Genomic DNA, 26,984 nt, shown 5'->3' on the forward strand with positions numbered 1-26,984 from the left:
AAATTTATAAGAAAAACCTTAAGAAGACTTAGGCTCTATAGAGTATAGAGTAAAAAAATAAAAATATACTATAGTTTAATATTAAGCTATAAGAAAGAAATATTAAAAGAGAGGAAAATATATTTCTTTATATAACTTAAAGCTTATTCTATATTAAATATATATATTAAGTATATTATATTAAATACTATAAATATTAAAGAAATTATTATAATTTATAATAATATATATAGTAATTTAATATTAATTAATATAGTATATAGTAGTAAATTATTATAAATATAATAAAAAGGCTATAATTTAAATATCTTATAATACTATTAGCTATTAATATAAATAATAGCTTTAATATTAAAGCTTTATAAATTATAATAAAGTAATTAATTAAAAAGCTAAGACCTTATCTATAGTAATTATAATTTAAAGATATAACTTTAATTTATAATTTTTTTAATTTAAAGTTATTAAAAAAATTTAAGATTTTTAATATAAATTAATTTTACTTTAATTTAATATAATAGAAAATCTTAATTTTTTTAAAGGTATTTTTAAATTTATATTTTAATTATAGTTAAATATTATAATTTAATAAGCCTATATATTAATAGGCTAGTTTTTCTATAGCTTATAAGCTAGTTAATTACTCTCTTTTTAGCCTTTTTTCCTTATTTTATAGCTTTATTAAAAGCTTTACTTTTATAACCTTATAATTATATTATAAATATATATATTTATTAATATTTCCTTATAATAATTAATACTTTAAAAGGAGCTATATACTTAATAGTAAGTATAGGGTAATAATAAGTTAATAGTAATAGTATAGTAATACTATAGGGCTTAATATTAAATTAAAACCTTATATTAAAATAAAAGCTTTAAATAGATAGTAAAAAATCCTTTCTCTTATATAATATAATAATAAAAATAAGGAAATTATTAATACTAATAATTAAAGTAATATAATATATAAGTCTTTTTATTTAACTGCTTATATAATAAAGGAAGCTAATTAATAATAGTCTTAATAATATATTATATTAAATAGATTTAAACCCTAGAGATAATAGCCTTAATACCTTAACCTATAGGAATAATAACTTATATAATAATAAAGAATAATTAATTATTATATTAGCTAATAATAAAGAATATATTAAAAAGTTATATTAATTAATATCTTAGTAAAAAGAGCTTTAAAATATAAGAATTAATAATATATATAGAAACTCTATATTTATATATAATAATAAGCTTAATATTATATTAATATAATTTAGCTATAGGGTTTTAATCCTTTTATACCTTATTAAAATAAATTATATTAAATAGGTAATTTAAAAAGAAGAATATTTTAATACTTTATATTAAAAACTAAATTAAAATATTAAGCTAATAATAAAGAAAGGGGTATTTCTATTAGTAATATACTTAGGTAAGTATATACTCTAGGTTATAGATTTAATATTAATAGTAATTATAATAGAAAAGTTTAAACTATTCTAGGGAATATAATTAATAATTAGCATTTTAATTAATTATAATAATTAAGATAAATTTAATTAAGATAATAAGGTTAATAGAGAATTCTTATATAGAGAATTTTTATATAGAGAAGTTTTATATAGAGAATTTTTATATAATTATACTAGGTTTAATAGAAAGATTTAAATTAAAGTAAAAGCTTTCTTATAAATTAATAAGTATTATAAAAGAATAAATTATATAATAATTACTTAAGTAAATATAAAATAAAAACAAATACCTTATAATAAGTAGTAATCTTAATAGTAGTTTTAATAGTAAATATTTATTAATATAAAAGGCCTTATATAAAAAGTAAGCTTAAAGATATTATTAAGATAGTTTATTAATTAAAATTTAAGTCTAGAAATATAGCCTAGATATTATTAAGGATATTTCTCTATATAACTTTTATTTTCTAATAAAATAATTACTATTTATATAAAGAATTTAAAAAGTTATATTATATAATCTTAGTAGAATTAAATATTAGCTAATTAATAAATTATTTAATTAAAGACTTTCTCTCTATTAATATTTTTAAGAATTATATTTAAATATCCTTTATTATATATTAAAGATTATTAGTATTAATTAATTACTATATAATATATTATAAATTAATAAAATTCTTAAGGATATAATTTATTAGTAAAATCCTATTATTAATAAGAGTAATATAATATAGCCTTTTTTCCCTTATTAATAATAAAAAGTTAAAAGAGTTATATAGCCTTATAAAATAGCCTATAAGTAAGCTTTAAAAAGGCTATTAACTAGCTATTAATAATATTAAAAGTATTCTCTCTTATTTATAATAATCTTTTTTTAATACTTAGCTATAAGATTTCTCTTTAAATAGATTATTACTTTTTAATAAAGCTTTTTATAATTAAATAAGGCTAATATAATTAATTACCTTATAATATATTTTATTTACTTTCTTTATAATATTAAATACCTTTTTAAATAGCTTATAATAATATAATTCCTATAACTTAAGAGATAATACTATAGTATTATATTTCTCTATAAAATATATTTAATTCTTTAATAATATTTTTATTTAACTTAAGGTCTTATTATATAAGGTATTATTATATATTAATATTAAAAAGAATACCTTATAGTTTTTAATTAATTTCTATATATAGTATTATACTTAAAGTTAATTAAATTTAATTAATAAAAACCTTTCTTTAAGTAACTTATTAAGCTTTATATATATATACCTTATTATTATAAGATTTTTAATTATAAGAAGGCTATTTTTCTTTATTTTAATATAATATTTAAATAAAAAGGTTATTTATTTTTAACTTTATTATAATTTACTATTTAAGTTTATAATATTAATATATAGCTTTTTTCTTTAACTTTAAAAAGAGCTTATTTAATATTTCTATAAAGTATATTAACTTAAAGGTAATTAACTATTAAAGTAAAAAATAAATAAGGCTAATAATATAATAATATAATTATTTTTATTAAGAATTTCTTTTTTATTATTATTAATACTAATAGTATTATTATTATTATTATTATCTTTAAGCCTATTAATAATAAAGGCTTAAGATTAATTTAAAGGCTATTATAATAATAATATTAACTCTTTTAAAGAGAATTATATTTTTATATATTTATTTTTATTTTTTACTTTATACTTTATAAAGCTTAAGTCTTTTTAAGGTTTTTCTTATAAATTTAAAACTAAAGGATTTATATAAATTAACAATCTAATATATTAAATTTAAATATCTCTTAATAATTAACTTTCTTAATAAAACTATAATTAATATAACTTAAACTCTATAATAAGAAGATAATAAAAAAAGCTTTTATATATATAATATTTTCTTTTTCTTATAACTTATTAAATACTTTTAAATAATTACTTATTTAAATATTAAAGTAATTAATTAATCCCTAGTCTATTTACTACTAGCTATATTATATAGCTAATTAATCTATAGAATTTACATAGTATTATACCTTTTATTCCTAGAAGAAATAGCCTTTATAATAATATTTATAACTATTTTAATAGTTATTTTTTTAATAAAAAGGATATTATTAATATTATTTTACTTAATAATAATAATAAAGGCTTAAAATAATTAAAATATAAAGTTAAGTATCTCTAAGAAACTTAATATAATAATAATAATTATAGCCTTATTAAATTAATTACTTTTAATTATAAGCTCTTTTTACTCTTTATAATATATTTTTAAATCTATAAGCTAGGCTAAATAATAATAAGGCTTAAATAAAAGCTTAAGTATTTAAGAAATTTTAAAAAAAGGCTTATAAAAAGTCTTTATATTTATAATAATAAAACTATTTTCTTTAAAAAAGTTAAATTTAATTATAAGTATAAGGATTAATATTAATACTTTAAGTTATAAATAGCCTAAGTTAATAAGATCTTTAATAATTTTATTAAATTAATTAAAAATAAGATTATAAAGAATATTATTAAAGTAATTAAAGTAATAAAGGTATTTATATTAAAGGCCTTATAAGGAAAGCTATATATAGGGTTAATAGGGTTAATAAGGCTAATTAAAGGTTAATAGGGAATTATATTAAAGATAAAAAAAGTTAAAATATAGGCTAACCTAGAGGTAAAAGCTTTATAGGAATTAATATAATTATATAATATATTACTTTAAAATTCCCTTAGTTTAAAATATAGTTTAAAATTTTAATATCTTAGTATAAGTTTAATAATAGAATTTTAAGGTAATATATTATATAACTATATTAATTCCTATAGAGTTAGCTTTTACCTCTAGGTTAGCTTATATTTTAATTTTCTTTATCCTTAATATAATCCCTTATTAACCTTTAATTAGCCTTATTAACCCTATTAACTCTATATATAACTTCTATTATTTATAAGGCTTTTAATATAAATACCTTTATTATTTTAATTACTTTAATAATATTCTTTATAATCTTATTTTTAATTAATTTAATAGAATTATTAAAGATTTTATTAGCCTAAGCTACTTATAACTTAAAGTATTAATATTAATCCTTATACTTATAATTAAACTTAATTTTCTTAAGGAAAATAGCCTTATTATTATAAATATTAAAACCTTTTATAAGCCTCTTTTTAAAATCCCTTAAGTATTTAAGCTTTTACTTAAGCCTTATTATTATTTAGCTTAGCTTATAAGTCTAAAAATATATTATAAAGAGTAAAAAGAGCTTATAGCTAAAGGCAATTAATTTAATAAGGCTATAATTATTATTATTATATTAGGTTTCTTAGAGGTATTTAGCCTTATATTTTAACTACTTTAAGCCTTTATTATTATTATTAAATAAAATAGTATTAATAATATTCTTTTTACTAAGGAAATAGCTATTAAAATAATTATAAATATTACTATAGAGGCTTTTTTTTCTAGGAATAAGAGATATAGTATTATATAAATTCTGCAGATTAATTAGCTATATAATATAGCTATAGATAGACTAGGGATTAATTAACTGCTTTAGTATTTAAATAAGTTTAAAGGTATTTAATAGGTTATAGGAGGAAAAAGCTATTATATATATAAAAGCTTTTTTTATTACCTTTTTATTATAGAGTTTAAATTATATTAATTATTTTATTAGGAAAGTTAATTATTAAAAAATATTTAAGTTTAATATATTAGGTTTTTAATTTATATAGATTCTTTAGTTTTAAATTTATAAGAAAAACCTTAAGAAAACTTAAGCTCTATAAAGTATAAAATAAAAAATAAAATTACTTTAAAATTTTATTATTAAACTTATACTAAGATATTAAAATTTTAAATTATATTTTAAACTAAGGTTTATATATTTATAGTAATAGGTTTAAATATAAGTAATTATAAGGCTAATCTTTATAAATTATAGTTTAATAATATTATAATCTCTTTATTTTAATTACTTTTTTAATTTATTAATTACTTAATTCCCCCTTTAATTAACTAGGCTTAATATAATAAGCTATAGATAACTAAGTATATATAAGAAATTAGCAGGTAATAATATATCTTTTATATAGATATGCTTATATAGATATATTATACTGATTAAGGCATAAGTCAACTGACCTAAAATGGCAGGTTTCTGGATTGTTTCCTTTCAACGGCAAATCATCGGCTCCTTTTAAATTACTAAGCACCGAGCTGGCAAACATGAGACAGGCTCCGAACAAACAATAAACTGCGTACAACAACCAACAATACTCTGTCATACGCCACCGCCTCGCATGAATATTCTATGAGCTTGCTGTATCTAATGGTGAGATTCGGTGGAATAACCCTCCGAGACAAGGCACATATGGCGCCATCTTTTGCTTGATATTGCATCGATGAATGGTACTGATAAGCTCGTCTCTAGATAGCAGATACTTTCAGCATTCTATCATTAAATATCCTTTCAATTTCGCAACATCACAACTCAGACCATGGCGAATTCATCAAAGACTGTCGCGTTCTTCGGTGCTAGTACTGGCATAGGTCTATCAGCACTCAAAGAAACCTTGGCCGCTGGCCACCATTGCATCGCCTTGTGCCGAGTCCCTGCTAAACTGGAAACCCTCAGCGCAGAACATGCCAATCTCCTTGATATTGTCGAGGGAAATGTTTATGACTCCAAGGCCGTGAGCAGTTGTTTACTCAACAAGGATGGCAACCTTGTGGACGAGATCCTCTTCTCAATCGGTGCCAAACCTGACCTCTGGAAGATGACTCTCGATGACCCCAAAGTCTGCCAAGTCGGCATGAATGTTGTTCTCGAATGTGTCGCGCAACTCCGAAGCAAAGGCGCTAATGGAAAGCCACTCATCGTTGCCCTCAGCACAACTGGCACGTCTCGCTTTGGCCGGGATTATCCCATGGCCTTGTTCTTGATATACTGCTACGCTTTGAAAGCGCCTCACGAGGACAAAATCGCCATGGAAGAGAAGTTGGCTGGAAGTGGCGAAGACTTTTGCATTGTACGAGCCAGTTTGTTAGTTAACGGCAAGAGCGAGACTCCTGTCCGAGTGGGAGTTGAAGACCCCAAGACGGGACGACAGAGTCAAGAAATTGGATACACTGTCTCGAGGGAAGATGCTGGAAGATGGATTGCCGAGAACTTGATATTGCAGAGGAATGCTGACTATGTGAATAAGATTGCATCGATCACTTGGTGATAATATCTAAGGACTGGATAGGATGGATACATGTGAGGTACTATGAGAATGATGGACTTTGGAATGTTATGTTGATGTTCTTATCCCTTTTTGCCTTATGATTTGGTTCAAACTTCCGTTCTCAATTAATTATCAATTATGATTTCCAGAACAAATGACATTTCTGGAGCCGACTTTTTATGTCTCATATTGTTCTGGAACCTCTGCAAAAGTGTGTTTCAAATGGAACCCGTGAGCGATATAATGCTCAAGGTTATAAATATCATTGTTGGGCAATCGCCTTGCACAACAACTGAAGCCCTTTATTTGCTATTTTGTTTTCAATTATTTGAACGCTGTTGAAACAACTCGATGCAACCAATATCCCCGGATATCTCGGAGTCGTCCAACATACGAGCAATCAACAACAGGGGTTCCATGCTTCGGCCATTTCTAGTTAGGGTATCTGTACACGAATACAGTATCAAAAGCGACTATCCAATTGCAGTCGCGTCAGCAACTAGACACAACATCATCATGCAGGCTTCCCCTCTTTATCTCTAGGCAACTATATCTATGTATTAATTCATCTTCGCTTCAATCCGCTATCGTGATTGAATACGCAGAGCAAACCTTTAACAGCAACATAGATCGTCGATCTAATTAGCCCATCCAGGGCTTCTATCACCAACAATGACCTCTTCTAATCCTGCGTATCATTTCTACCGCCGAAACGGCAAACAAAACGATCCAAGAATGACTTCTGCCGCGTCAAAGGGTCCGGGCGATGAGGCCACTAGTTCATACTTTGAACACTCCACCGCTAAACGAATCAACACCGATTCGGTCTTTACTTCGGCTCTGAAGAAGCAGTACCCTGGGCTTGACCTTATTGTGGCCCAAGAAATGCGGTGCAATCTGCTAGAGTATGCTTCTGCCGGACACGCCACCTTCAATGCCATAAACGACAAGGGCGAAGTCCCTTCGTCACTTGAAGTGACCGTCTACCTGCCGCCATCTCGTCGAATGGATGGCAATAAAGGACAGCTGGCCGAGATGGTCATTTTTGGCAAGTTCCTCTACCAATGGCAAGGGGAAGAATTTGTTATCTACTTGGTCGACGGTCGTGATGGCGCTGAGGCGTATCCGCAGCTGAGGAACTACTACATCCTGACATCCAACATTCACAAAGCCGAACAGCTTGTACTTGCCACCGGTTCCTGGCAAAGTGATCTCCATGATGAAGTGTGGGTATTTGACCAAGGCGGATTCGAAAAAGATAGAGAGCTCTGGAAGAGCGCTCAGAAATCGACATGGGACGCTGTCATCTTGGATCCAGACATGAAGGAACTGCTCATCAACGACCACATCTCTTTCTTTGAATCCAAGAAGACGTACAAGAATCTTGGCGTGCCGTGGAAACGAGGACTCATCTATCACGGCCCACCCGGCAATGGTAAGACTATCAGTATCAAAGCCACTATGCATATGCTGGCGGACAGAACACCATCCGTTCCCACTGTCTACGTACGCAGTTTAGAATCGTGGATGGGACCCCAGTACTCTCTTCATGTCATCTTTGAAAAGGCTAGGGAGTTTGCGCCCTGCTACTTGGTGTTTGAAGACATTGATTCACTTGTTACACCCTTAGTAAGGAGCTACTTCTTGAACGAGGTCGATGGCCTCAAAGAGAATGATGGCATATTCATCATTGCTAGCACCAACCACTTGGAATTGCTGGACCCTGGAATTTCGGTAAGAGTTTCCGTGTCTCCGGAGATAACCACTAACCAAGTACGTAGAAACGTCCATCTCGGTTTGATCGCAAGTATTATTTTCCCGACCCAAACCTTGAACAGCGAGAAGCATACTGCCACTTTTGGCAGAAGAAGCTCAAACCAAACAAGGATATTGACTTCCCTGATGAGCTATGCAAGGCCATTGCTGAGATTACAGACAAGTTCAGCTTTGCATATATTCAGGAGGCGTTTGTGGCTGCGCTTTTGGCCATCGCTGGGCGGTCTAAGGAAAAGCAAACCAAATTGAGCTGTGACGATGCTTGGGTCTTGGTGGCCGACGATCAAGCATCTGGAGAGATACGGGATGCGGATGATCTGAACAAACTGGAGCTTTGGGTTGAGATTAGGAAGCAGGTCAAGATTCTACGTGAAGGCATGGAGGACGAGGCCGATGCGTGATATGGGTGTGGTTTACTGTTAGTCTTTTTCAACGTAGTACCGCTCGGTATATTCATGTTATTTCGTTATGTATATGGGGATTAATTGAATGATTGTCACTGGCAGGAACAAATGTGCAAGCGCATAAAACATCCTCCCCTTCTCTCCAAGAGTTTTTGATAATTCAGTGTCACCGACTAAGCAATCTCAGCCTCAATCAACATCTCATATTGTTGTGGATCAGGCCAAAACTTGACAATATGAAATCCAGCCGCTTCCAACAAATTTTCCCACTGACTCTTGGTCCGTTCCGAAGATGAGAGGAGAGACATCATCTGAACATCCATGGTAGCCTGGCTAATGCTAGCTCCCTTTGGCGGCAGAACGATGTCATAGATGAAAAGCTTTGAGTAGCCTTTGGTCATGGCATTCCTAGTGTGTTGAAGGATTTGTGTAGCTTCGGCATCAGGCCAGTCATGGAAAACGGCGTGCATAAAATATAAGCGACTCCCTGTAACTTGTTAATCATGTATCCCATTAGGCCGGATGAAGCTTACCCATTACTGGCTGAGGTTTAAAAAAGTTATGAACCTGAGCTGTAATCTTTTCATCAACATCAACCTTTTGAATAATCTCTGGAAGGTCCTGCAGAACCAGTGCCCCGGCAGGTAGATCAGGTCTCGCTTTGAGAACATGAGAGATATCAATTCCTGTGTTACCGCCAACATCCACAACTAGAGGTTTACTCAGATCGGCGCCATCCATCAGTTTGCTTGGGTCGTAGATCTTGGTCCATGGCGTCTTCCACGCTGTCCAGGCCTCCATGTGTCCCGTGAAAGCTGCATAATATTCTGGACTTTTTCGAAGTCGACTAAAGAAGTTAAGACCATCTGGGTCACTTGCTACATAGTTGCTGTCTTCAGCTGATGTGGGCTCTTTATAACCAATTTTGGCAAGGTATTTGGGGAGGCTTTGGCCAGCTGAGATATAATGCTGAGTTCTGTATATGGTCAATCACGGGGTAAAGGGAATAGTAGAACACTACTTACGCTGCCTCGAGTGATGCTCGGACTTTGGTGAACTCATCGCCTATGGCATAGGAGAATGGCGTTGGCTTGAATGTGTCTTGGTCTGTTTCTTCGACAACATTAAAGGCTGCCAGTAGTCGAAAAAGACGTCCTAAAGCATGTTAGACTAAGATGACTACAGATGAAGACACTCACGCAGCAGATTGACCTCAATATCCCTCCCTGACATGGCAACCAGATCACCGATAGTCTTCTTGCCACCGCCAACTTCAGTCCAGATTTTCCAGATACCCAGGTCGATGCAAGTCTGTAAAGCAGCAAAGACAGCAGGATGCTCAAAGCAGAAACCCCAGGCTCGTTCGTATGGTGATTCCACTCTTGCTAAAAGACGGCGAGCAGCCGCGCGAACTCGCAGACGCTCTACTTCATCGCCGCAGAATTGATCTGGATGGACGCCGTCAAGGGCAGCGATGATGGAGTCAGTTGAATAACCTATAGAGCCCATTTTCGGTGCATGAGTTAGAGAAGTGATTAAAGCAGAAGAATGTTATTGGCAGAAACCAGCAGTAATTGTTGTTTGATTTATACAAGTTATACCAGATATTACTTCCCCGCCTTCACTGTACAGTAGATAACGGCGTGATTCATTTGACTTGCTAAGCTAAGTCAAACATGACTTTCATGCAAGTGACTTGCTCTAGATCCTACATATCATTCAAGATAACAACCGACCGAGAAGAGAAATGAACAGCAATGGATAACGGTTGCCGGAGCATTTCCCGCTGCGAAGCGTCTCTCTGATGTATCATCTTTTCACTGCCATTTAAAATTGCCAGCCCATGTTGTTGGTCGAGTCACTGCATAATAAGGTTACTTACTAGGATCATGATCCACGGGAACACCGGTTACAAGAATCACAGTCCGAGCCCCAATAAGACTGCTAGACTAACAACAGGTAGTGTGGCCTCAGGGTTCCACAAGAAATGTCCGGTCTATAGATAACTTTACCTTAAATTTATACTAATAAATTAAAATATATAAAATATAAGATATATATTATAAGATAAAAAAAGCTTTATATTATATAATATTAAGTTTTTTATTTTTATAAGTATTTTCTATAGCTATTTATTTAAAAAATAAAATATACCCATTTTTATTAGCTTTTTAAAATTAATTTAAAAATATTAAAAAAAAGATATATAATTATATAATAATATAATAGTAAATAATAGCTATTAAAGTCTATTATTTATTTTAGTATTACTTAATAATATTTTTATAGATTTAATTATAAATTCTATAAATAATAGAGATTCTGGTGAGAAAAGAGGGAACCGGTCATTTCTTGTGGAACCCCCTAGTGTGGGTTGTTAGCCTTAACGGCTGAGATGCGGCTGGAGGATCCCGGAAGGTGGGACGACGATCTCAAAATAGTTATCAGCTAGTTCAACGCTTCTTATAATTGTAAAGGTAACCATTCATAATCTATAACAGCTTCTCTTGCAGATCAAGACACAAAAACTTGAAAGTCCATGTTTCTTCCGCATTGCAATCAATGCTGAACTATATCGAGATTGCTGCTATATGCTCTATCACAAAGAAGAACCAAACAAGTGCAACGCCACATGCCTTGAATGAAGACAAAGACAAAACTTCCAGGATCATGCAACTGTCAGTTGTGACAGCGGAACTTCCCCTCTATCCCGCATGTTTCCGTTGGTCCATAATTGCTTTTTCCTGTTGAACCCAATTAACCTGACCAAACTGCATAAGCGAGCTCTCGCCTAGAAGCGGGTCTGGGGAGACAAGAGACAAGAGTGAAGAAAAGAGACAGTACACAATATCAGACCTTGCCAAAGCTCTTTGTCAAAGCGTTGTGGGCTGCAAGAGAATATTCCTCGTATGATATCCAGATCTATACCCGTCTTTACAAGTTCCGGCAGATATCTACTCATGAACGGCTCAATGCTCAAGCCTCCAATACCTTCAGGATCACCAAGAGTATTGCAATTCTTGGTTTTGACCCAAATAAAGAACCTGTCACTTTTACTTATTGGGTTAAGACACGCTAGTGGACACCAATGTCTCATTATTTTCTTTTTCTCTGACGATGTCGTTAATACTAGTTGAAAGTCTCTGACATGTTGATCTCTCTACGCCGATCAGGGGCGATGTAGTTCGTTTACAAAAGTTGACAAGGTTACATCTTCCAGCTGTTAGATCCAAAGACTGACAAGACTGTTCTACTGTACATTCTTCATTTATTCATTCTTTCATTCACAACCATGGCCAGCTACTATGGAGGCCTAGGCCCCATGCTCAATACTGTACTCTGGGTGCAAGTGGTCATCTGTCTAGTCTTCGTTGCTCTTCGTATCTATACACGTTCCCATATCCTCCATTCAGTTGGTCCTGACGACTACCTTGTTATGATTGCATTGGTACTGTCCAATTAACCCAACACGAAACCGAACACTAACACTTTCACAGGTCCTGCAGATAATCTACTCCGCTTTCGTCACCGCTGGAATAAAATACGGCGTCGGCCGAAGATTCAACGACATCGGCAACCTTGATGCATATTTCAAGGCTGTCGAACTAGAGATATACAGTCAGGTAGCTGGCATTTTACTGATTGGTGTCGGGAAGTGCGCAGTGGGCATCTTTCTTCTACGTATCGTCCGAAACAGATTCCAGAAGCATTTTATATGGACATTACTTGCAGGCACGGTCGGTATCACGCTGTTTGCAAGTGTGGTAGTTGTGGTGCAGTGCGACCCAGTCGAGAGTACATGGGATAAGAGGATCCCGGGAACATGCTGGATAGACTTTTCCAAGGTCGGATTGACAGTTGGATGTAAGTAACATTCTCTGTTGTAGTGCTGGGGTACTGACACGCAATAGCTTGGTTCGTCGTTGCCGACTTTTGCTTTGCCATTCTTCCCTGGTTCGTCATCTGGGAGTTAAACATGAAGCGCAAAGAGAAGATAACAGTTGCGTGTGGGTTGAGCCTTGGCGTCGTGTAAGAAACGTTCATCCAAAAGACGACATTCAATTCTAACAAATTAGTGCTGGGATATGTGGTATCGTCCGAACAGTCGCCCTTGATGGACTAAATGCCAACGAGTACATCTGTAAGTGTACTGGTTCTACCATCATCGCCTACCCACTAACTATATATAGATGACACCGTGGACATGCTCATATGGTCTGCCACTGAGAGTACCGCCACAATAATGTGCTCGTCCATCCCAGTTCTGCGACCTCTCTATGTACGCTTCCGATATGGTAGTAAAGGCGACAGCTCTGGCAGTAACAGTAGCTATAAACTTCCCATGTACGGAAACCACAGTGGCAAGAAATACGGAACTGGGACACGAACAGAACCGCCTGCTGGGTCGTGCCATCAAACGGTCATTGTGTACAATGCTAACGCCAGTGACGAGAGTATCTTACGCGACACAAAGACCCAGAATGATGGTGGCGGGATCAGAAGAACAGATGAGATCTCGATCGGTTATGGGGAGATTTAAAAGAAAACGGAAGATTTAACCCCGGGTCTATTCGTCACTTAATTACGAAATGTACTTAGTTCAGTACTAAACTGGTTCCCTTATAAAATAATTAGCTGTACGTGTTCCCCTAGGCATCTTGTGCAGAAATGATAGCCTTGACAATCTCTGCTGCTCGATCTAAAGCCATCCCAAATCGATCTGCACTGTCCACAGGACTGACAAAACACACCTCAACCCTATCGACTATTAGTATGTACTACCAGAGTTACCATCCAGAACCAACAAGACTTACGAATCATCAAAAACAGTATAGCTCATCCACACAGACTCTGGATGTGGCATGGTGAAGCCTGGGTCTTCTGACAACTTCTTTTCCACCATGGTTTGCATAATCAGTTGTGGGTATCCCCTCTTCCAGACAGGATCAGAGAACAGCTCTGGGATCTCTTCATCATTTTGATCTTGCGACATGACCTCAATCACATCCATCAGCCTGAAGTAGTTGCGACCCTCTGTTCCTTTGGCGATTTGGGCATTGCATTCGCGGGCGGCCTGCAGGAGTTTGGTGCGAGCCTCGGTACGCGGTACGGAATCGTCAAGAGCTGCATCGCAGAAATCCATGACAGACTTGAGAACTACCTGAACGATCTCGGGACGGCCGAGATGGAAGTGTGCTGTTGATACCGTCTCCCAACTGGCTGGCAAGTAGCCAAAGTACAACCGACTGGCCAATTGGATTGTCAGGTCAACAGTCGCCTTGATGGGTGCAGAGTTGTCGAGCAGGACTGCTTTGCCAAAACCATTGATGAAATGTGGGACGTATTGTTTTGTGGATGTGATGGCGAGGTAGTCCTGACGAAGCGTCCCAATGTGACTATCAATATCTTCTGTCGTCACCAACGAGATTTCCTTGAGAGCAGACGGGTCAACAGTAGTGCTACCGTTACTTGCTGCGCGCGCCTCAGGATCAAGTGTGTTGATGGCATTCTGCAGTCTCTGTGAAAGCTGAGAGACCGTCATGAGGTCGATCATAGAGTGCTCGAAGATGGTCGCCGAGCGTCCATTCGCAGTCACTATAATTTGAGTGCATTTATCGTGCCATCGGTTGAATGAGTCGCCTATGTAACCATAGCGAACCCGGTCTGCTCGTGTGACAGGGCTATTGTCGTCAAGACACATGACGAATACAGAAGCCTCAATAGTCTCGAAATAGGCTGCATTCTTGCTGTCTAAAGCGAGCAGCCTTTGTCGATTCTAAAGTATGTCAGTTCTATTGTAAGTTGAACTTCGCAAAATTACTTACCAATCCCCATGAATCACGGTTATCAGTCGTCAACATTCCAGCCCAAGAGTTGCCATTCAAGTCCAAGTCAATGATAGCTTGATACGTTGCCTTGAGCATGCTGTATGAAGCACTTGTGCCATCTAAATTGAGGGGGACCTTGAAAAGATGTCCTTTTCGCAACACTGCAACGTACTCGTTGTCCGGGTACTTCATCATCTTGTCACAGTCGACATTTGGCTCTCTCACGGCGTTGAACAACCAGGATAATGAATGTCCACAGTTAGCCCTGGTACCAAGGAAATCGGGCTCCAGTCTGCCTGCATCACGGTCGGCCTTGAACTCACACAAGGCTGCAGTGAGAGTAGCTGCACGTTCTGCCTGGGTGTGAGGTGTTGGACTGTCAAAATGTGTGCCCATGAAGTTTCCAAAAGGTGCTAGCGGGTAGCGACGTTTGAGATGCAGGGCTTTGAGAAGTAGGTCCGCAATCCAGCTCTCCACGTTGGGATCATCAGCCTTGACACGTAGCTTGTTGTAGAGTCTGCGACCAAGACTCCCTGGTGTCGCTAGACCATGAGCTTTGCGACTAAGCTCTTCGTATTCTTCTCGAGTATGAGCAAAGTGGCCGACGCTATTGAGAAGGTCCTTGACAGCTTCGTCTAGATCGACGAGCGGGTATCTGGGCAAGTCGTTGCATGTTCGGCAACAATAAAAGTCATGGTTGGTCTTCACCTTTTCGCGTTTCGAAAGAGATGTCTCTTCCGCGACAGGAACAGCCTCTTTCGGCTGTGATTGACGTATCTCATCGGGAATGAGCTTTGATCGTGAAGCGACTGTGGAAGTGAGAGCGGTGATGCTACCGGCACCGCTCAACTCCGATGTTTGCAAATTGACCTGGAATGTGCGAACCATCCAATTCTTCAGCTCGATGCTGACAAGGGAATCCAGTCCGAGGGTAGCCAAAGACTGTCCCACCCGGATCTCCTCCACAGGTCGGTCTAGGAAGACTGCAAACTTGGCGAGTGAAGCATCTTGGATCAGCTGTTCCGCCTCTGACATAGTCTTGACATTGGCCAATGCCTCCGCAAAGTCAATCTTGTCAGTCTTGGCAGCGCCACTGTCCTTCTTCTCCAGTGCGAGGGGTAGCTGGCTGAAAACGGGATTGTCGAGTAAATACTCATCGTTAGCCTCAACCATTGATTGGCGTGTTACTGCTTGAATTGATTGGTGCAACCCATCCTTACGAGCAGCCTCGGTCGCGATATATTCGAAGTTGGAAAAGAACTCATCAAAAGAGATATCCATGACACTGTTTTGACGGAGACTTGCCCTAATTGTGCTGATTGCAGTCTCGTTTTCAGATGCCTCCAAAGCACCGTGGGCATCAATCGAGACAGCGCCGATGTTGAGAGACACATACTGAGTATGTGGGTGGTTGGCATGGGCGCGTGCAAAAGCATCTTGGAAGCCATTGCCGGCTGCGTAATTGGATTGACCAGATTTGCCAATGACAGATACAATTGACGAGAGTGCCACGAAGAAATCCAAGTCCGGGCTGGCGAAGTACTTGTCAAGACTGATGGTTCCAAATATCTTTGGCTGTAGTGGTAGCTTCCATTCGTCGACAGTCATTTGAGAAAAGGTTCGATCCTAGACAGTCAGAATTTTACTGTTTGGCATTGAGTATAGCAACTTACCCGCAATGCTAAGGCTCCCTGCACCACGCCTCTGATAGGGGGTAGCGAACTGCAAAATGAGAACGCTTCTCTCATCTGCTCCTCATTGGTGATATCGCATCTCAGTAGGTGAAGCTTGGCACCATGTACTTCCACTGCTGCCGTATGTTTACGTCTCGTCTCTTCGTCGATGGTGCGCCTAGAAAGAGAAACAATATGTCCAGCTCCACGAGCAGCGAAGAAGTGACAGATTCTTGAAGGTAGATCACCAAGACCTCCCGCCACGATGTAGGTTCCATCTCTCCGGAGTCTAAGTGGTGTTGGCTTCGCTGGTAGACATTTGACTGTTGATGAAGGCTGGGCCAAGAGAACAACTTTGCCAATGTGTTTCCTCGCACTGATCAGGCGAAAGGCATCCTCCAGTTTCTCAATAGGATATGTATTGATAGGTTGTGCTGGACGAAGCGTGTCTGACCCAATAAGCTCAACGATTTCACCTAGCATTTGGTGTATCTGTTTGGGCTTTCGCATAGCTAAAGTCATCAAATCAAAGGTGTTGAATGTGATTGACTTTTGGAACGCGGCCATGCTCAATTGAGAAGCCTTCTGGATCTCACTCTTCCCAAGTTCAATAAACACGCCCAGACTTTTGACGCAGTCTAGGCTGTCTCTTAGCATCTCTCCCGTCGAGGTGTTGAGCACAACGTCCACGCCCTCACCATTGGTGATATGCATGATGCTCTGTTTCAACGATCCGGATTGAGTGGAGAAGATGTGGTCTTCCGAGATCCCGTAAACGTCAACCAGGAATTGCCGCTTCTCGCGATTCCCAACAGTACAAAAGATCGCGGCTCCAATAAACTGGGCAAGTTGGATTGCAGCTTGACCAACAGCTCCCGATGCAGAGTGAATGAGAATAGACTGGTCTTGTTCGAGGCGGGCCAGGTTCTTGATGCATTGGTACGCCGCCACGTGTGCATAAGCGATTGATGCTGCAGTACTGTTGCTCATTGAGCTTGGCGTCTTCTGGGCAAGGTATCCGTTGACGCGCGATAGATTGCTGTACGACTGGGCACCAAAGCCCATAACCCTGTCTCCAACCTCGTACATGTCCCTCATATCACTGCCAACAGATGTTACAACACCAGCGAACTCGCCAACCATTTGTGTGTCTGAACCTGTTTGTCCCAAGGCCACACACAAATCCTTGTAATTGACCCCATAGGCATTGGACTTAACTTCGATCTGATCAGCTCTTAGATCGGATGACAAGTCACTGTCCACGAATCGGAGTGAGCTCAGTAACCCAGGAGTAGCAAACTCGAGCTTCAGAGCCCGATCACCCTGATGACGAGTAGTCTCTGTCTCAACCATGGTGGAGGCTTCCCAGCTGCTACGAGCCCACTTCAAGAACGTGTTGTCTGGCAATATCCTGGGAATTGACACTCGACCATCCTCGTACGCGAACTCAGGCTCCAGAGACTTTTGATCTTGAGCGTCGGGCCAGAAGCATTTTTGTAACATTTCGGCCACTACTCGTCCAGTCACGTCTGGATCGAGAGCAGGGTCACGTATGTCAAGGGTAACAAACCCAGTATTGCCACTTTCACGACGGAGTACTCTTGCAACAGCAGTTACCACGCCCTTGTATGCCGCGGGTACGGTGTCAGGGCTATCTTGGGTAACGACCCAGAGAATCCTGGCCTTTGCGGAAAGGAGCGCGTTGAGTGCCGTGAATAACTGAGGTTGCGGGTCGAGAAGCAGAGGTGTCTCGGCGCGATCAATGACCAGGTAGACAGTCTCCTCATTTATTTCCAATAGATCCCACCCACTCTCCTTGACCTCAGTATTGGCCAAGGTATATTTGATGTTCTTGGAAATCGCATCAATTCTATCGCCCGACATATCATTGATGAGCACAAGCTGTTCGTTTCGCGCCGACTGTCCATTGGTCAACACGGGCACAGCTTTGGAAACCATCATACTGTTGCGAGCAACATGGATTCCACCAAAGCCGTTCCTTGACAGAATTGTATCCCATTGCTCTCGATACATCAGCGCGGTGTCCTCTCGGAACTCATCCTCGTGAGCCCACCATCCAGATAGCGTGCCGAAGATAAGACCAATGACTGCACCTTTGGGTGAGTTCTCAACAAGGATCAAGCTTCCACCAGGCTTTAGCAGCTTTCTAACGTGTTTCATTGTGACGTCCATCTGCTTCGTTGCATGTAAAACATTTGATGCCACGACAACATCGTATGTCTCGGGCTGGTAGCCCTGCTTGAGAGGATCTCCCTCCACATCAAGCGTCTTAAAGTCCATGTAAGCCTCCCAGTCCACGAATGTGCTGCGAGCCTCCTCAAAGAAGCCACTTGATATGTCTGTGTAGGTGTACTGTTCAATGGGTAGGCCACCGGCACTGTTCTTATCGGCGATCCCACCGAGGAGCCTCTTCGTGCAGCCTCCAGTTCCGGCACCAATTTCTAAAAAGCGGAGACGGGGATTCTTGAATGTGAGAAGTTGAAGGTATGCAACTGCAGCTTCGTAGTCACCGCTGAAGGTTCCGCCCTCATAAGCACGTATGAGGAGGTTGCCCTCCAGCATAATGCTTAATGGCTCAACAGCACCGCTTAGGATTCCAGGAAGGGCTCTGCCGACACGTGCCAGCAGTTGTAGCTCGGGTGCGTTAGTGAGAGCATCAATTCGCTCCAGGATGCTGACCTCGTCCTCAAAGCGCAACCCTGACATGATGTCGTTGTAATAGTCAGAGTTGACCCACTTGTTCATCCATTTGAAGTACTTGACAAGGTGAGGGCTTGAAATCTCAATTTTGTTGGCCTCAAAGTAGCTCAGTGCATCTCGAATCCAGATGGAAGCGGCCTGGTCGGCTGCACGGAAGCTCTCTTTGGCTTCGATAGCAGATACTTTGCTGCCGTCGTAGTTGTATATCATGTTCTCATCCAAGCCAAGCGTCGTAGAGAGAAAGTGAGAGAATGATGTTTCTTCCATGAAGTCTGCGTCCAGGTTCCACTCCAGTCGGTTCACCTTGTCTTGAACAAAAGGCCGGTTCTCATCCTGATGCGCTTCGCCGATGGCCCTGAGGTTGACCAGGAGCTTGATGACTGGTCTAAGCTGGCCATTGGTCTCTTGTTGAAACACCCAAGACTGCCCAGTACACGCCTTGAGGCCATCGGGCTCGATCTGCATAGCGGCAGTAAGACTATCGCCTGCTCGTGCAGAAATCTTGGCGTCGATCTCCAGCAGGGTAATCTTGGTGGGCACACAGGGAGCATTGGACACAAACTTCTTGAACAGTATCCCACTGAGTTGATGAACAGCATCGAGAGTGATTGGGTGGATAACGTGAGGTTTGAAAGAACGATATGGCATCAGGGACGCCACGTCTGGGATAATGATGTCGAGAAGACCTTGTTTGTTGCCATACTTGAGTGAATCGATCGGACTGAATGCGCCATCCCATTGGTTACCAGTAAGTTTAGCAAACTCGTAGAACTCAGTCTTGGTCATGTCCAGATCGCAACTCTGTCGAGCGTCGTTCAGAAGTTGCATCGATTCTTCATTCCGCAAATCCGCTTCTCTGGTGCCATTCACCTCGTCATCCTCAGTGTCCTCGTAGTCGACCGTAATTTCACCGGAGCAGTGCTCGGTCCATGATTCGTTGGCATTGTCATATGACCAGATTCGGAAAGTCTCCCAGCGACTGCCTTCATACTGACGAGAATTGGACATCGTCAGTTGCACTTCGACTTCGCCAGAACTTCCCTCATTATCCGATTCATTTAGGACAATGGATTTCGAAATGGCCACTTCACGAAGCATGAACCTCGAGATGGACCGCTGGGCATCTCTTAGCTGCACGAGCTGCTTCATCGCTTCGATGGCCATGGTCAAGTAGCCCGCTCCAGGGTAAAGCGTGAAGCCCTCGACTACGTGGTCCCGGAGCCATGGTAAGTCATCCAAATTGATGTGATATCTCCAGCGAGGCTCGTGAATAGTGCTCGCTGGATCCAACAGGCCGAGTAGATCGTGCTGTGGGAACTTTCGAAAGCGATGGGATTTGCTCAGCCGAGATTCGTACCAGAACGGAGCTAGATCCCAAGGGTATTTTTCCAAGTCCCTAATGACCTCAGGCTCTGCTTCATCGGTAATCCTGATCACGGATCCAAGGTCTACCTTGAGGCCGAGCTCGAAGATCTTCCCGGCAAGTGATAGAACCGTCTGCAGAGCGTTTTTGTGGCGTACGAGGGCAGACAGATATTCGAACTTAAACCTTTCGCTTCCTACCTGTGCCAGTGTTTGACGAGCCGGGCCTGCCAAAGCTGAATGAGGTCCAACTTCAATGAAGACGCTAGTGTCCATGCCCACTTCTTTTCTCACTTGATCGTCCCTCAACAAAGCCAAAGCTTGACTAAACTTGACTTGGGAGATCAGGTTTGCTGTCCAGTACTCGGCGCCAAAGTCTGTAGACTTTATTGCTCCCGTAACGCTTGAGTAGAATGTGACACCATTGCGCACTTCAGTAGACTCAATAGTACTCATTGATTCCTGATAGTCATGCGCGACTCGTCGCATATGATGTGAGTGATATGCGGTATCAACCTTGAGGGTACGTGCAAAGATCCCCTCAGCGTCAAGTAGTGACTTGAGCTCTTCGATGGCGGTCAAGTCTCCCGAGATTGTACTACTTGCTGGACTGTTTACACAAGCGACATTGACAGTTCCAGTTGTGACCTTGTCAATGTATTGCTGTGCTTCCGTCTCTCCAAGGGCGACTGCCATCATGGAGCCAGGCACCTCCGCTACTGCCTTGGCTTTCAGGGAGGCAACACCACGGTAGTAAGCACTGTTTAACATTAGATACATCGCCACCTCGGGTGCGTAATTGACTTACACAATAATGGCATTCTCTCTGCTCAAAGCACCAGCAGCATAGGCAGCGGCAACCTCACCAGAGCTGTGTCCAACAACCCGGCTAGACTTTATTGAGATACTCTCCAGCAAGTCGACAAGCGCAATCTGGATGGCTGTGGTTGCGGGCTGGGAGATCTCGGCCTCGGAGATCCGTGACTCATTCTCCTCTCTGGAAAGCTCTTCAATGAGACTCCAAGTGCTGCCTTGCTCTCGTATCGTGTGATCCATAGCCATCATCGACTGCCGGAAACATGGTGAAGAGCTGATGAGCTCACGACCCATAGCATACCATTGAGCACCTTGTCCAGAGAAAACAAAGGTGAGTGGAGCATGGGTAGTCGCTCTCTTTGGTAAAATTGTTTGGTCTAGTTCCTGCAAAAGCTCCGCAGATGTTGAAGCGACGATAGCTCGGCGGAATGCGAGGGCAGATCTGTGGACGCCCAAAGTGTACGAGAGATCGCGCAGGGTATTCGAATCTAGCTCATGATTGTCTGCCCACTTCTTGATGTTCTCCAAGGTTGACGATAATGCCTTTTCGGTTGATGCACTAAGAACGAACAGCTTTGGAGTAGCGTCGTCGGTTTTAGTACCATTAGTCATTCCGTTAGATGTGCCATTGGCAACCCCATTGAATTTTTTTGAATCTGGAGCCTGAAGGATAACGTGACAATTGGTTCCTCCATATCCAAAGGAGTTGAGTGACACACGAGCAGGGCCGTCTTGCGATGTTGGCAGCTCCGTGAGCTCACTAGGGATCTGCGATCATACATGTTAGAGTGTCTCATACTTATTCTGATGACATAAAAGGATGTACCTTTATCTTCTTCTCATATAGCTTCAGCGAAGGTTTTGGCTTGATAAAGTTGAGGGTGGCGGGAATTTGACCATGCTTGAGGATGAGTATAGATTTCAAGAGGCCGGCAATACCAGACGCGGCCTCCAGGTGGCCAATGTTTGTTTTGACTGATCCAACGTATAGGTCATCTGTTCTACCAGGCTCTTCGCAAAAGACCTTGGATATAGATCCTATTTCCTCGCGGTCGCCTGCCTGTGTTCCCTATTCGTTCCTGTCAGCATGGATCTCATTCTACCATTTGCAACACTTACAGTGCCATGAGCCTCAACGAATGAAGTATTGGCCGGGTTTAGCCCAGCCTCTTGGTACACACGTCGGGAGAGTGCTGCTTGTGCTTCGCCACTTGGCGTGTTGAGGCCAGGAGTTTTGCCGTCTTGGTTCATACCTGAATTGGCAATGATGGCGTGTATTCGGTCACTACCAATCTTGTTAGCATGCCAAGCAACTTCAAGTGATCAAGGCTTACCCGTCTTTGAGTGCATTATCCAATCGTTTCAGGACGATAGTGGCGACGCCTTCGCCGCGGCCATATCCAGCGCCTCTCGAGTCAAATGCATACGACTTTCCATCTGGGTTGAGCATTCCCATACCACTCACTGCGTAGTTATCAGTGATACATTCATGTTTGACATGGAAATTTCTCAGTTGTGGTCCAGAGGCGTTATCGGTACTCACTTATACTTAAAAGGTCTGGTTGAATAACGAGCTGAGAGCCACCCACCAAGGCGAGCTCCGACTCGCCTAACCGAAGACTCTGACATGCCTGATGTAAGCCAACAAGACTGCCAGACTATGCATAGTTAGCACATTGCTTTCCCGGAAACTCGGTCCTAAGGTGTAATACGCATCCGGTATCGATCGTCATACAGGGACCCCGCAGGTCGAAGCAGTACGATACCCGGTTCGAGAGAACTAACGTGATGTAAGCTGCCAAGCATCATCATCACTGATATCTGCATTCACTCACTGGACTCTCCCGTTCCGTTTAAATGTGTTCTTCCGATTGTGGATAGATCTTTATGCCCCATCCGGTCATAACTCCTCTCAAATATGCTTGCATACACACCAGTGTTCGAGCCACGCAGTGTTTCAACGGGTATACCTGCATCTTCGAGGGCCTCATAAGTCGTCATGAGAAATAGGCGCTGCTGAGGGTCCATAGAATTTGCCTCCCCGCTGGAGATTCCGAAGAATTTGGCATCAAACTGAGATATGTCATCTTGTAGGAAGTACCCATGCTTGGTCACCATTGACTGCTTTGCATCTGGGTACGCGTCAAACCACGCATCCGCATTCCATCGATCCTTGGGGATCTCTGTCTGTCCATTTCGGCTCTCCGATAAGAGTTTCCATAAACTATCCAAGTTGTTTGCTCCGCCCGGGAGCCTACAGCCGACTCCAATGATGGCAATTGGGGTTGGAGGGCTCATGGTTGACACAATAGTTGGATGGTTTTAGATTTGGTAATATCAAAAGATTTATCAAGAGCCTCGATGTACATAGTCGTTTCAATGGCGGTGCATTATATAAACCTTTCCATCTGGTCACACATCCTCTCGGCAAACCAAGGTCTTCCCCTCTTTGAAGGATTTCGAACGAAACCTCTCCTAGCTTTCGAGTCTGAGGATTCACCATTATCATCCGACCAAAAGGACAATAGGCTGAATGATCCGGTATTCGAAAACTCAGCACCGAGAATAGCTCGTACCTGGATCATCCTCAGATAATATGGTAGTTGAGCGGGCCGTTGTCCTGTTCTAGGCAAAATCGGCATGAACACCTCCTTGTGGTTAGGTGCAGCATAATAGAACCCTTGGCCTCCAGTATGTAGGTGACCAAGTGCTCGCGATTATACTAGAAGAGCACATATAAAAGACGGGACTTTAGAGAAGTCTATGATGTATGCAGGTGAGATTGTGACATTTAACCTGCCAATGGTGACTCAAAACATCTTGCATCATCTCCGTAGGATCCCTATGTTGCACTAGGTCCCCAAGCTAATGAGTTTCGTAGCATCTATTGGCCAGTATTCGATGAGCCGCATATTTTGTTTTCCAGGAATCAAATCCTAAAGCTTGCTTGGCAAGGGCCTATCCGACAGGCCGGCTAAATGCTGCTCTGCCAGAGCCCAGGTTTCAGGCGGCAGAATGCCCATCATCCATGTATTTCCTTGGCCATCTTTGCCGCCCACCTGGAACATGTTGCGTATGTGTGTGTTGTGCTCCAGTGTAGTCCACTGGTGCCAGGAGATTCTCCCAGGAGACTTTCCATGTCCAGCTGCGGCGGGGGTAATAACCGCAGAAGAAAAGTCGATCGAGTCGAAAAAGCCCATCTTGCTGAAGTTGGAAACGACTAGGATAAATGAGTTCTCGGCGGCAAAAATTGCCGGGTTCTCACTATCTTTCTCGTACGACTCCCGCAGAAGATGTAGTTGTGCGTGTACTTGCGGCTCCTTGGTCAGGGTCGCCACAGACTCTCTAACCAACAGCGCGGTTCTCGCTAGCGGCTGATGTCGAAGCGCCTGTAGAGTGGTGTTGGTCGAGGTCGAAAAGGTTGCATTGGCAATGAAGACAGGGCTAGAATCGGGCTTGTCCTTGCGTTGGGGAAATGTTTCCGGTAGGCAATGTCTCGCCTCGTACATTCCCATCACATGGACGGGCCGGTCCGCCGCAGGAAGGATGCTGCAGCAGAGTCGCGCCGCCCAAACAGACAGAATATCAGCGTCGCTTACAAACTGCCCATTGTAGAGGGCTCCCTTTGGAATCACTTTGAGGGTATCCGAGCCTTGGCCGCCAATGAAATCCATCTTGATCTTGTGGACGGCGGATTCTGGCAGCACAAGCATGCGTCGCACCGACACTGGGTATGCTTCGACGTGCTCCAAGTATTTGTCGTATGTCTTCTTGAAGGCTTCAGGGCTCAGCTTCATACTTGACAGAGCATAAGGTTCTTTAGGCGGAGCCGATCCAATATCTTTTAGAGGATCGTTGAATGCACCCATGAAAGGTGGAATCTCGTCGTAGCGTCCATCTAGATCCATTGACCAGGCCAGAACCAGACCTTTGATCCCCATAAAGTCGCAAACGACATGAGACCAGCGAATACTGATCAATGTCGCATCGTTGAAGAGAGCCATATGGATGCCGATGACTGGCTCCTGGCGGCGAACGTGTTCATCAAAGTCAAGTCCCCATTCAGGACCAACTGTCAAGGTTTTGAATTGGCCTGTGATGCCTGGGAACAGTTCGGCCTTGCCTCTTGCCCTGGGGAGGTTCTTTGCGACAGGATGATCGGTGGTTTTTACTGGGAAAGTCTCTTCAGAAAATTGAAATGCCGGTCGCTCGTGGGTGTATTCCCTTGGTGCATGAATCTCAAGCTTTCCCATATCGTTAAATTGTAAGCGACCGCCTAACTTTCTCCAATCGCCCCGACTGAGGAGATTTGTGAGAGCTGCGCATAGCTTCGTTGTGTCGAGGACTGCATCAAATCGCAGAGTCCAGTGTTGCATATACCGATTAATGGGAGAGTCGTCGAATTCATGTAATGGGTATACAATTTCAGATGAAGGCATCAGGTCGGGGGTAACAGAATCAGATGACATTGTAGTGTTGTTTGTGAATGCCTTCAGTTGCGGCGGTTGAAATTGGAATATCTTAGGTCACTTGCATGAATGATTGAGAGATACCACAATGCCCTGTAAGTTACCTGACACCCTGGAGCTGTAGGTGACTCGTCCACTGCAGATTCCCCGCATTACAGTGCTTTGTCGGGCCGCTTTCCGGCAGTTACAGGGTTCCATCAGTTTAGGCAGATGATGCTGCAGGGCATTCATTCATCCATCCATCCTTCGCGCCTAGAAATCCTGGCCAAACCGGCAATATGTCAATGCTTGACTGAGATGCATGGGTAAAGAAGTGTATGTCTATGTACCTTAATCGAATCCGTATCTGGACTGATGACAGCTCGAGCAAACACACTAAAATCTCCACCACTTCTTGCATCAAAAGAAAGAATGATAAACACATCAGGATGTTGATAGTTACGGAGAAACTACTTATTGAAACCATAGTTGTGCTCCGCCACTTTGTCCTCATGATTTCGGAGCCGATCAAGGAACGCTGCGACAACCATGGCAACGTTTTCGATCAAATGTCATTTTTGAGTATTGACTGAAGCCGGGGAGCCGTCTGATAAGCTCGTTGAAGGCAGCGTTGCCAACATCATGAGCCAATGACTTTGCCAGACTGGACAAGTCTCTCTCATGGCTTGTATAAGCTTATCATAACAATCAGACGGGCTATTATCTGTTTCCTGGCAAATAACAGTTCCGCAAACAGCTTCACTGACTTTGCCTTGATGCAAATCAGACGTGTCAGATGGGAAATCCCGCATCATACCTGTGAGACCAGAACCAAATTCGGGGGTTCTGTGCAAAATCCCGTGGTTTTTATCATCTCCTCATCCCCATGAGAAATAAACCTCATCTTTTCTAAGTTCGCTAGACTTTCTGTAGCACTTGAAGATTGCCAGCTTCAGCCAGACGTGTACGGAGCCTGTGTCTGTCACATCAACCTTTTCTGGAGAATCGATAAACATGGTGACATCTCGACTAAGAGTTGAGGAAGCTGTCACGAATGCTTCAGCTGGTTCAATTGTGCTATCGGTTTGAACTTGGTTGGATGGCACCGCCCGGATATAAGGCTGGAGAACCGTTTCTTCGTCAAGCTATCTGACCCGATCATCGAACTGCTCCCTGATAAGAGGTGCATCATCAGTTCACGTCCCTTGCCGCGACGAACAATGTCGTCAAGTGCTGAAGCGAGGAGT

The 26,984-nt window shown here is 40.8% G+C and overlaps 6 protein-coding genes across 6 annotated transcripts; 3 read left to right on the top strand and 3 right to left on the bottom strand.

The window, feature by feature from the left end:
• Positions 1–5,980: 5,980 nt before the first annotated feature.
• On the top strand, positions 5,981–6,709 carry FSST1_011426 (uncharacterized protein; the record flags this gene model as incomplete). The annotated part of the gene is made up of 1 exon (XM_083234558.1): positions 5,981–6,709. The coding sequence occupies one exon, from the start codon at positions 5,981–5,983 to the stop codon at positions 6,707–6,709; it is 729 nt and encodes a 242-aa protein (XP_083081122.1).
• A 672-nt stretch (positions 6,710–7,381) lies between these two features.
• FSST1_011427 (P-loop containing nucleoside triphosphate hydrolase protein) lies at positions 7,382–8,886 on the top strand (the record flags this gene model as incomplete). The annotated part of the gene is made up of 2 exons (XM_083234559.1): positions 7,382–8,443; positions 8,491–8,886. The coding sequence occupies 2 exons, from the start codon at positions 7,382–7,384 to the stop codon at positions 8,884–8,886; spliced, it is 1,458 nt and encodes a 485-aa protein (XP_083081123.1).
• A 176-nt stretch (positions 8,887–9,062) lies between these two features.
• On the bottom strand, positions 9,063–10,398 carry FSST1_011428 (O-methyltransferase-domain-containing protein; the record flags this gene model as incomplete). Its single annotated transcript, XM_083234560.1, has 4 exons — positions 9,063–9,376; positions 9,423–9,865; positions 9,915–10,044; positions 10,089–10,398. 4 exons carry the CDS (start codon positions 10,396–10,398, stop codon positions 9,063–9,065), a joined length of 1,197 nt encoding a protein of 398 aa, XP_083081124.1.
• A 1,783-nt stretch (positions 10,399–12,181) lies between these two features.
• On the top strand, positions 12,182–13,429 carry FSST1_011429 (uncharacterized protein; the record flags this gene model as incomplete). Its single annotated transcript, XM_083234561.1, has 5 exons — positions 12,182–12,337; positions 12,387–12,753; positions 12,801–12,918; positions 12,966–13,030; positions 13,080–13,429. The coding sequence occupies 5 exons, from the start codon at positions 12,182–12,184 to the stop codon at positions 13,427–13,429; spliced, it is 1,056 nt and encodes a 351-aa protein (XP_083081125.1).
• Positions 13,430–13,538: 109 nt separating this feature from the next.
• On the bottom strand, positions 13,539–23,587 carry FSST1_011430 (type I polyketide synthase; the record flags this gene model as incomplete). Its single annotated transcript, XM_083234562.1, has 11 exons — positions 13,539–13,647; positions 13,704–14,665; positions 14,715–16,343; positions 16,391–21,233; positions 21,282–22,057; positions 22,116–22,358; positions 22,409–22,574; positions 22,624–22,753; positions 22,833–22,947; positions 23,002–23,069; positions 23,125–23,587. 11 exons carry the CDS (start codon positions 23,585–23,587, stop codon positions 13,539–13,541), a joined length of 9,504 nt encoding a protein of 3,167 aa, XP_083081126.1.
• Positions 23,588–24,225: 638 nt separating this feature from the next.
• Positions 24,226–25,758, bottom strand: FSST1_011431 (uncharacterized protein; the record flags this gene model as incomplete). Its single annotated transcript, XM_083234563.1, has 1 exon — positions 24,226–25,758. One exon carries the CDS (start codon positions 25,756–25,758, stop codon positions 24,226–24,228), a length of 1,533 nt encoding a protein of 510 aa, XP_083081127.1.
• Between the last annotated feature and the right edge of the window lie 1,226 nt (positions 25,759–26,984).

This window comes from Fusarium sambucinum, chromosome III (assembly GCF_050947815.1).
Source record: "Fusarium sambucinum isolate potato_lamoka chromosome III, whole genome shotgun sequence".
NCBI lineage: Eukaryota > Fungi > Ascomycota > Sordariomycetes > Hypocreales > Nectriaceae > Fusarium > Fusarium sambucinum.